At 40.2% G+C, this 11,433-nt stretch overlaps 1 protein-coding gene across 2 annotated transcripts in view; it reads left to right on the top strand.

The window, feature by feature from the left end:
* The first annotated feature begins 1,321 nt into the window (after nucleotides 1-1,321).
* Nucleotides 1,322-11,433, top strand: part of SLC25A21 (solute carrier family 25 member 21) — a 471,007-nt gene continuing 460,895 nt past the window's right edge. For both annotated transcript variants that reach the window (XM_073895108.1, XM_073895109.1), the window contains exon 1: nucleotides 1,322-2,863. In XM_073895108.1, coding sequence (XP_073751209.1) covers nucleotides 2,794-2,863 — 70 coding nt within the window. In that variant the 5' untranslated portion in view covers nucleotides 1,322-2,793. The remainder of the gene's footprint in view (nucleotides 2,864-11,433) is intronic.

The following is an 11,433-nucleotide window of genomic DNA, read 5'->3' as shown; positions in this document are numbered from 1 at the left end:
AAAAAATAAAATAAAAATATAAGCTTGACACTTTAGCAGTTTTGCTCTAATATCAGGACATTACAGCATTACATAAAATAATAATAGAAAGAGTAATTGTGATGGATTAAGTCTAGGGTATCTGAAATAGTAGGTCAAATAAATTTTATGTTTGTTTGGGTTTTTTTCCTCAGAGCTAAACCTTGCAGCATTCCAGTACTGGCCACAGGCAAATTTGGCTGCAGATAAGGGATATATAACCCATAATCAGAGCTCTCAGCACAGTGGGTATTTGCTGACTCTGGATCGATACTGGCTGACTCCCAAGCTTCAGAATATTTTTATACCTAGACCCTATATCCTCAACTATTCTAGAGGTATAGGACTAGATTACATGTGATATCAGGCTTTGCTTTTTTTTTTTAACTCAAAAAAATCGGTTCTAGCCCAAAGAGGTTAAAAATTGGTAGCAATTTTCTAACAATATTTGGAACTATGTCTAGGAGAGTCTTTCCACTGAATTTACAGGTGTTGAGAGACTGAGGTCTTAGTGAGTCACAAATCTGCACCCACCTCCTCAGGATAAGATATTCAGAGATTAAGGTACTCAAAGAATTGGTTAAATGTCTATCTTTACACTGATCTGACTGGGAAAAAAAAAAAAAGGCTATCTTTAAATCTTGACCTGGGAGTATTATTGTATTTCCTGAAATAATCTAGGGAAGACAAAATTTTACTTATATTGCAATATGGTGGGATTTCCTTCATTAGGTTATATGCTCTATCATGGATTTTAAGTGTTACATTGCCAGCACATAGGGAAGCTACCAATGAATGAATGTAGAATTTGGTTCAGTGTATGCCTTGGGGTTCAATAGTTGTGACATTTTTTTAACCTTAAAAAAATTCTCCACTTACATATGTGAATAAATGAAATTAATTTGGGGGGCATTTAATTATTTTAGGTTTCTGTGTGACAGAACATAGTTTGGCCTGTGGCTAATATTTAAATCCACAATCCCGTTGCAATTAAAAGAGGGAATCCTGGAATCAAATCCCAGCAATGTTATTAACTCATGGTGTGATCCTGGGAAACTCAGTTTCCTCATTGGAAAACAAGGGAAATGTTTTCTATGAGCTCTGAAATTCTGATTTTAGTGCTCAGATTATAATAGGTTCTCAAAGTTTGTTGAATAAGTGATTCTGTATTGCACTCAAGACCTCAAATTTAATTAGTAAAAGACTGAAACATTCCTTGAAAGATTTTACTTTAAACAGAAAAATTTCTGAAAACTATTTCTGGGTAAACATTCCAAACTTAGTAATTTTATTAGTCAAATATTTAATCAAATATGAGAAAATTTATTTTTGCATATCTGATCCATAAGCAGCAAGTAAGTCTACCCAATTCCTTACTTTCAACAATTTTGCCCATATCATTAACAGCTTTTAATAGCTCAGCCTCAGAAATAAATCAAAATATGAAAGTAATTATTGTATTTTGCACATTTAATTGGAAAGCATTTTTTTAAGTTTTAACCATATTATATTCCTGATATTCAACTGTTTTTGGTTTTCAAAATTGGCAATTCTATATGGTTCAAACTGAATATATTTAGTATTAAATACAATGTTTAAGAAATAATATGACAATAGGGGTTCCAATCCTCTCATTCTACCTTTTACTGGTTATCATCTCCTACCTGTTAGGGGTGTTGCAGGTATTTTTCTAAAATTTCATAACATTGTGTCTCTCTTCTACATAGCATTTGTAACTTGTGGTTTAAAACTAGTATAAATCATTGCATTTTGCCAAATATCCTAAAGGGCTGGTACGAATAATGAAAGTTTTTATAGAAAGAATATACTGATAGTTCCTTAATATTCCTTGATTATTTAGCTCTGTGCTTCACAAACTTTAACGTTCTTAACAAGCCCTGGAGAACTTACTCAAACACAGGTTTCAGAGATTCTGACTCAGTAGACAGGGGTGGGGCCATGAATTTGCCTTTCTTACAAACTCTCACATTACCCTTAGGTTGCTGGATCTTAAGCTCAGACTTTTGAGAAACACTGACGTGGAGTACTGAAGAGACTTCTTTGTAACAAGGCCTCTTCCTTATTTTGGTCTTTCAGTAAATAAAACTCAAGTTGATGAGGTGTGATAAAGGCCCTTAAGCCAGTTTGTAAAGGACTACATTCACTTAGTTGTAAGATAACTGTAAACTGGATTTGCTCTGACTTGGGTCTCTACAGCCCACAACTGCAGGACCGCTAACTCCAAAGAACGTGTTCACCTGTCCGGCCTTTAGAACCTCCCGGAGCGCGGGCTTGCCGGGACGGCAAGGGTCACCCCAGCCCCGCCGCTAGGCCAGGCTCGCTTCTTTGCAAGCGTTATCAGAGGCAGCGCTTCCAGCCTGACAAACTGCAGGAGGCTCCAGATAGTGAAGCGCGTGGGCGCCAATCTAGGAGACCAAACGCGACCCACCGCGGGCGGCCAACCCAACCCCATCCGCGAGTCTTCTCTCCGCCAGGGTCCTTCCCGGAGCCCACGGGGCCTAGCAGGGGCGACAGAGGGCCCCTGAAGGGGTGCAGCGAGCAGGTTCGGACCCGCGGAGATCACGCAGCGAGTCTGCGCTCTGAGCCGCCACCTCCGAGCAGTGGCCGGAGTGCCGCCTTACAGGGAGCCACTCGGCGCAAGGACCTACCCAGCGCCGGCTCTCTCTCGATCGGAGGAATTTCTACTGGTCCGCACTAAGACCGGCGAGCTAGCCTACTCTTCTCGGCCCACTCCGTCGTGCCGGGCTTGCGAAGATGTCCGCCAAGCCCGACGCCGGCTTCGTGAAAGAGGCTTCTCGCCAGATCCTGGCCGGTGGTTCCGCTGGTAAGGCAGCCCCGCCCCGCCGCGGGCCAGTCGCTTTTCCCTTCCCTTTCGCGTGTCCCGAAAACTTTCCTCAGACGAGTCTCCCGACCGAAGTTTCTCCTCTGAATTGCGCGCTGCCCACGCAGCGCCCGAGCCCGCCGAGTGCGACAGCAAAGGAAGCCGGGACCGGGCGGCGGACGCCTGGTGCCCCAGGTCAAGTCGCCGCCGCCCCGCGCCGCCGCTCCCGGGTGCCCCGCCTCCCGTGTCCCTAGCCTGGAAAGCGAGCGAGGCAGCCCCAAGGCCTGCAACTGGGACGAGGCCTTTATGCCTCGCTGGTTTCTTTACTTGAAACAATCCAGTTTCCGTCAGACTTAGTGTTGCTCTCAGTTGTAGCCTTCTTCTGGGTAATTCAGGTCTTACGTAACTCCTGCCTTCCTTCGTTAAAGTACACACCTCGGGACTCCGCAGGTCTTCTCCACGCAGGCTGTGCTTGCTTGGGGCTATTCGTGCCTTACATAGGCATACTAAAATTAAATGCATATGTTAACACATATAAACACCTTTGGTTATAATCGGCTCACGTTAATTTGTGGAGAGTTATGCTGTGGGGAAAAAACCTTCAGAAAAAATTTGTTAGAACTAATCGTGGAAATAGTTACTAAGTGTGGCTAGAGAAAGTTACTGACCCACGAGATTATGTCGTGTGAATGTGTGTTAAAAGATATTTTAAAACATAAATTATGAGTTAATTGAAAATTTAATTTTTCATAACATGCATTTTTATTTTAAATTTATAATTACTGTAATTCATCACCATAAAACATTTTTATAAATGTAAATAGTCTCTTAAGTTATACTGTGGCAACTCTAGTAAATCATATTAAGAGAGTGATTAGGGGCGCCTGGGTGGCTCAGATGGTTAAGCGTCTGCCTTCAGCTCAGGTCACAATCCCAGGATTGAGTCCTGCATCAGGCCCCTTACTCAGCGGGGACCCTGCTTCTCCCTCTCCTTCTACTGCTCTCCCTGCTTGTACTCTTCTCGCTCTGTCAAATAAATAAATAAGATCTTTAAAAAAGAGAGAGACTAGATGTCTAATGTTTCACATAGACTAGTAAAATTTATTTTCAAACAAACTTGGACTTTTTATAAAGGCCTATTATAAATTATGACTAGTTATCAGTATGTCATGAACTACTTGCCTCTCAGGAGTTGCACACACTGCCAGATGTATCAATTACAGTCTGTATACTTTCCTAAAGATGATACTTCATTAATATGGCAATCAAAGTATTCATCTTTTATATGTGATTGTGTTTTGTCCATCCATAATTATGATGTTAGTGGCCCCACTGTCTACTTTTTTAGTTGTTTGTCAGTAGTGATGATGAATTTTCACCAATTTACTCACCATTTTGGCCAGTTTCACAATGTCCAAGACTCTGCTAGCTGTCCTGACTCAGTTGATTCAGAATCCATGACCCTGATCAAAGAAAACTTAGCTGTCCCAATAGGAGAATAAGGCTGATTGGTGAACATCCTAACCTATGACTAATGATTCAGAAGCATCTGTAATTGGCTTAGATGATCATACTCTATGCTAGACACAGCTAAATTCAAGGGATGTTAAGAGTAGATCAAACTATAATCCTACTTACACTGTTTTGTTGGATGATAAATATTTGGCACAAATATAATGTGTGATTCCATCATGTAACTAATATGAATGAAAATTAGTATATTTCTAAGGTAAATTAAACATAGTGTAGTTGATTTATATAGTTAGTACTATGGAATTATTGATAAATGATGAGAATTTGTACTTTCATCATAGTATAGAAAAACAGTCATGTTTTCTTCTACTTGGGCAATAACATTTTCATAAAATTTTATATTTATTGGACTTCAATAAATACAGACTAATCATATTACATATACTAGGTCAAGGGCCAAAAAGAAATTAATATACAAGAAAGGTAGAATTTTAATAAATATAGAAAATGCATTTGAATTTGTAGTGCTGGAGTTCTGACTACTGATAATGTCATCAAATGCAACACCTCTGTGTGTATATTATATGACCTTTGGAAGATAAAGGTTAAAAATACATTCTGGCTTTCTTAAGGGGAAAAAAAAAGCTGGGGAGGTTTATTGGAGAAATACCAGGGTTTCTCATGGAATTCAAGGTCTTGATACCTCCCTGGAGGAGACTGGAATCAGGAGCTAGAGCACTGAGGGGAACTCAGGAAGTGAGCTCTTGCTATCTCTTACCCTTCCTCACTTTGTGAAATGGTTAAGCATTTCCAAGGCAGTGGGGTGGTGGTTAATAATAGGGTCACAGGTAGTACAAATATAGTTGTTAGGACAGCTTGCCATACTTCCATAGATTTGCCTGGTAACGAGTAAACATGCCCAAATGGATTCAGACAGCTAATTACTTATAAAGACAGGAAAAGCAACTCATTATGGTGTCAGTTTCCTGTGTCCCTTATTCCATGGAGGACACCAAACTGAAGAGACCAGATGATACATGGTATGAATGGTGGTGAGGAGACACCTCAGAACAACAGCCAGTCTTATCCACTTACACTGAAGGCTGCAGCTTTCCCTAAGTGGAAGTGAGGTGGAAAGTCTTGTGTTCAACTGACACTAGGGAGATAGGTGAGAAATGGCCTATGGCAGTCTTCCATGAGATAACGGGAGAAACCGCTTCTCAGTGCTTCCTCACCAGTCTGCTTATCTTCCCTTAGTGCAGAGGAAATCATGGGGCATTCTGCCAAGACTCAGCTCAGACTGTGGCCTAGCCCTGCCTATAGGGCTATATGGAGATGTGCAAGGTTGTCAGCATGCCAGGCTGTGGAGGTATTTCCCTGTGTCCTTCTGGTGCCTTCATCAGTCTTTTTGCTTACAATTGACTGCTGTTTGCTGCTCTTTCGTCCACGTGACGGAGTGTGGTTCCTAACAGCTCTTGAATTTACATGCTCTTGACTTCTGTGGAGACAGTGAGATACTGACTTCCTTTTTTTTTTCAGTTCTTGTGTAAAATCATGGGAAAGACTCAAAACCCAATTTTGGACAGGGGCCCACCTCTGCCACCAATCAGTTGTAGCCACTGCCCATGTGGATGTGTGAGGGGGGCCGCAGTGGGCATGGGGACTTCAGTGGAGATTTATTTTCCAGAGAAGCCAGATACATCATGAGATGGCCAGTAGATGTCTTTCATAATGATAATAGGTCTGTCTTTCATTAAAAGATGGTTTGTGATATTTGTATTTAAAAGACCAAAGAGACTGATGCACTGACAGTTGCTTGGACAATATACATTTAAAGACTGGCCTTGAGCTTGTAGCTATAGCTAATATATAGTTATTGTTGCCAGGGCAACTTCGTTTTATATGATGAAAGCTATGCTCAAGACAAGTAGGTATGAATTGAAGTTTTACAGAGTGGGCTTCTAGTCTGTGTTTTCAGCTTCAGGTAATCACATAAGATTCACATGAAAGAATAGAAGCCAATGATGAGAGCTTCAGGAAGATCAGCAAGGCTAAACACTGCAGGAGGGCTAAGGATGTGAATGAGAAGGGGCCCTTGTATCACACCTTTTCATTTTTGATGGCCGTGTAATATTCCATTATATATATATGTATATATAATATATACATATATATATATATATATACACACACACACACACACACACACCCCACATCTTCTTTATTCATTCATCTGTCAATGGACATCTGGGCTTTTTCCATAGTTTGGCTATTGTGGACGTTGCTGCTATAAACTGTACCCCTTCGGATCACTACATTTGTATCTTTGGGGTAAATACCCAGTAGTGCAATTGCTGGGTCATAGGGTAGCTCTGTTTTCAACTTTTTGAGGAACCTCCATCTGTTTTCCAGAGTGGTTGTACCAGCTTGCATTCCCACCAACAGCGTAGGAGGGTTCCCTTTTCTCCATATCCTCCCCAACATCTGTGATTTCCTGACTTGTTAATTTTAGCCATTCTGACTGGTGTGAGTTGGTATCTCATTGTGGTTTTGATTTGTATTTCTCTGATGCCAAGTAATGTTGAATATTTTTTCATGTGTCTGTTGGCCATTTGTAGGTCTTCTTTGGAGAAATGTCTGTTCATGTCTTCTGCCCATTTGATCGGATTATTTATTCTTTGAGGGTTGAGTTTGATAAGTTCTTTATAGATTTCGGATACTAGCCCTTTATCTGATAAGACATTTGCAAATACCTTCGGTTGTCTTTTGGTTTTGTCGACTGTTTCCTTTGCTATGCAAAATCTTTTTATCTTGATGAAGTCCCGATAGTTCATTTTTGTCTTTGTTTCCCTTGCCTTTGGAGACATGTCTAGCAAGAAGTTGCTGTGGCTGAAGTCAAAGAGGTTGCTGCCTGTGTGCTCCTCTAGGATTTTGATGGATTCCCGTCTCTCGTTTAGGTCCTTCATCCATTTTGAGTCTATTTTTGTGTATGGTGTAAGGAAATTGTCCAGTTTCATTCTTCTGCTTGTAGCTGTTCAATTTTCCCAGCACCATTTGTTGAAGAGACTGTCTTTTTTCCATTGGACATTCTTTCCTGCTTTGTCAAAGATTAGTTGACTATAGAGTTGAGGGTCCATTTCCAGGTTCTCTATTCTGTTCCACTGATCTTTGTGTCTGTGTTTGTGCCAGTACCATACTGTCTTGATGATTATAGGTTTATAATAGAGCTTGAAGTCTGGAATTGTGATGCCTCCAGCTTTGGTTTTCTTTTTCAACATTCTTCTGCTATTTGGGGTCTTTTCTGGTTCCATACAAATTTTAGGATTATTTGTTCCAGCTCTGTGAAAAAAGTTGATGGTATTTTGATAGGGATTGCATTGAATGTATAGATTGCTCTAGGTAGACATTTTGACAATATTTGTTCTTCCAATCCATGAGCATGTTTTTTTTTCCCATTTGTGTCTTCCTCAATTTCTTTCATGAGTGTTCTATAGTTTTCTAAGTACAGATTCTTTGCCTCTTTGGTTAAGTTTACTCCTAGATAATCTTACGGTTTTTGGCATAATTGTAAATGGGAGCGACTCCTTAATTTCTCTTTCTTCTGTCTTGTTGTTGGTGTATAGAAATGCAACTGAGGGGCGCCTGGGTAGCTCAGTTGGTTGGGTGACTGCCTTCGGCTCGGGTCATGATCCTGGAGTCCCGGGATTGAGTCCCGCATCGGGCTCCCTGCTCGGCGGGGAGTCTGCTTCTCCCCCGACTCTCCCCCCTCTCATGTGCTCTCTCTCTCTCTCTCTCTCATTCTCGCTCTCTCAAATAAATAAATAAATAAAATCTTTAAAAAAAAAGAGAGATGCAACTGATTTCTGTGCATTGATTTTTTTTTTTTTTTAATATCCGGCCATGTTGCTGAATTCCTATATGAGTTCTAGCAATTTTGGGGTGGAGTCTTTTGGGTTTTCCACATGTCATCTGGAAAGAATGAGAATTTGACTTCTTCTTTGCCAATTCAGATGCCTTTTATTTATTTATTTGTTTATTTTGGTGGTGGTTGTCTGATTGCTGAGGCTAGGCCTTCTAGTACTGTGTTGAACAGCAGTGGTGATAGTGGACATCCCTGCCGTGTTCCTGACCTTAGGGGAAAAGCTCTCAGTTTGTCCCTGTTGAGAATGATATTTGCTATGGGCTTTTCACATATGGCTTTTATGATTTTGAGGTATGTTCCTGCTATCTCTACACTGTGGAGAGTTTTATTGAGGAAAGGATGCTGTACTTTGTCAAATGCTTTTTCTGCATCTATTGAGAGGATCATATGGTTCTGGGACATCTTTTTCTGTTTCTCACAATGACCGAAGGTATTGGTAGCAACCTGACAGCACTACTGATAGAATTCCCCCCAAACTCTCTAGAGTTCCCAAGGTCCCTTAGGCCTCAGTATTTCATATCATTACCTTTTCTGCTCACCAGTAGGGCTCCAGGAAGTTTCCCTTCTATGCACATCTCTTCCTTGGAGTTAGGAACTTAGCTTTACCTCAGACCCTCCCATTCTCCTCAATAACCAGTTTGGGTTATTCCATGTGTTTCCAAAGCTCATGGGGTTCTTATTTCCCATGTCATGTAGAAGCCTTTTAGGCTCACTCAGATGGGTATTCTCCCCAAGTTCTCATTGGGCTTTTGCCTCTAACTTCAGAGTTTTCCAGGGTCTCTGGCAAGTCCTCATGGATCCCTGAGAGACGCTGCTCTCACCAGAGCCTGTCAAAGTCCTTCCTCAGGCCTAGGTCTTGTCCACACTGAATTCCCTTGCACAGTAGCATCTCTAAGACCCTCCACCTCCTGTCTCCCAGAATCTCATACTCATATTCCCAGAAGTCTGCCAGTACCACTTGGAGAACTTCCTAGAGCATTTCCCCTCCTTATAACTTTTACATCATCACCATTCATGCAGGACACTGATTTATTTCCCAAAATTTTCAGGCTCCTCTCCAGCCCCACCCTAGTTCTTTGTACGTTGTAGGCACACATCCCCATCATATCTCCAATCACAATTTTTATTTTGTGTCTTCCTAGAGATATTCTAGTCAAATTGTGTAGTCAAAGTGTTCTGAAAACAAGTTTTCCAATTTTGCACTAGACATAGTTCCAGTACTTTGTGCAGTTTGTCTCATTAATCACCTTCAAGGGGTCAAATGAGAAAGTGAAACGAAAAACCTTTTTTAGGGGGAAAGAAACCTGGGTTCATGGATAGGTCTCTGGGAAGTTAACTATTGAGAGTATATGTAAAATGCATTATACTGGTGGAAGAGTCAAGGCTTTCAACCTAAAAAGGTAACTAAAATGGTATTGGATAATTTCAAATCTTATTTTTTAAACTCCTGATCTTATGTATCTTCATTTTTTTACAAGATTTCTACCATTTTTTGCTTTAACCCATAGTAGTAAAATACAGTTAAAAGAGGTACCTTAACAGGTAGTATGTATATTAGTAGTCCTCTGGACTTTAATTTGGGCTAAGTAATAAAAGGGTCAATGCATTGGGGGGTAATCAAGGTTGAAATTTTGATCAAGGAAACGTCTTTTTCAGAATGGGTGCAAAGGGGACACACGTGATATGGATAAATGGCACCTTTGGAACGTCAGGATTTGGGAAACTGCAATTGTTTGATAATAAATAGCAGGTTGTAGTGAAACAGGTGAGCCTTTATGACATATCAAAGGGAGGCTGGAACCCATTATCTGGGTAAGTAGGGAGGAAAAATTCCCCTTGTTTCAACCACATAGGAGGAAGCAACTCTGCTGCTCAAATTAATTATAAAATACCTTTAAAAGATGCATTTTAATTAAAATGTCTTCTCTCTCTTTTTAAAATTTTTATTTAAATTCAATTTAATTAACACATACTGTATTACTAGTTTCAGAGGTAAATTTAGTGATTCATCAGTTGCATACAACACTCAGTGCTCATTTCTTCAAGTGCCCTCCTTAATGCCCATCACGCAATTACCCCATCCCCCCATCCACCTCCCCTCCAACAACCCTCAGTTTGTTTCCTATAGTTAAGAGTCTCTTATGATTTGCCTCCTCTGTTTTCATCTTATTTTTTGTTCCCTTCCCCTATGTTCATCTGTTTTGTTTCTTAAATTCCACATATGAGTGAAATCATATGGCATTTGTCTTTCTCTGACTGACTTATTTCGCTTAGCATAATACCCTCTAGTTCCATCCACATCATTGCACGTGGCAAGATTTCATTCTTTTTGATGGCTGAGTAATATTCCATTGCATGTGCGTGTGTGTATGTGTATATATACACCGTATCTTCTTTATCCATTCATCTGTCGATGGACATGTGGGCTCTTTCCATAGTTTAGCTATTGTGGACATTGCTGCTATAAACATTGATTGGGGTGCATGTGCCCCTTCATATCACTATGTTTCTATTCTTTGGATAAATACGTAGTAGTGCAATTGCTGGGTCGTAGGGTAGCTCTGTCTTGTCTCAAAGAAAATCTAGTTCTCAAAAATATGAATTTAAGTAAGAACAAAATATGAATTTCATAACCATATTTCAAAGGATTTCTTATTTTACTGTCCTTCAGTGAAAGACATTTTAAAAGCATAAGTATAAGGTGTGGGTACATGATTCAGTTGACGTAAAAACACGAATCAACTTTAACACAACATTTTAGGAACACCTTGTTAAACCAGCACTTCCTCATCTCGTTTGCCTATGTACTGCCTTCCCCTCCCCTTGACTACAACATCTCAGAGCGCTGAGAACCTGGTGTTTTAGGTAGAGCATAGTAGATGCTCAGAAATGGATGTTGACTGTATTAATGACTAAATATCAGAAACTTGAGCCACAGAATATATTCTTAGGGTCCAACTCTGAAGAGAGAAAAATATGCTGAGGTTCAAGTCATCAGACAATGAATATTTGCAAGAGTACTTCCCTTTAACAGTATTTTCTTACATTGTAATCATTCAGTAAACAAAGTGAAAAAATTATCTTCAGGTCTAAAATGTCTGCCACCTTATGAGTGAGAAGTCCATGATAATTTTTTAAATTTATGTATCATCTTTTGTTCCAGGACCCCAAAATGAAA

The sequence above is a fragment of the Callorhinus ursinus genome, unplaced genomic scaffold, assembly GCF_003265705.2.
Source record: "Callorhinus ursinus isolate GAN/ISIS: 27379988/994484 unplaced genomic scaffold, GSC_fseal_2.0 scaffold8, whole genome shotgun sequence".
NCBI lineage: Eukaryota > Metazoa > Chordata > Mammalia > Carnivora > Otariidae > Callorhinus > Callorhinus ursinus.
Note: the sequence above shows the minus strand (reverse complement) of the source record. Positions and strands in the feature narration are given on the sequence as shown.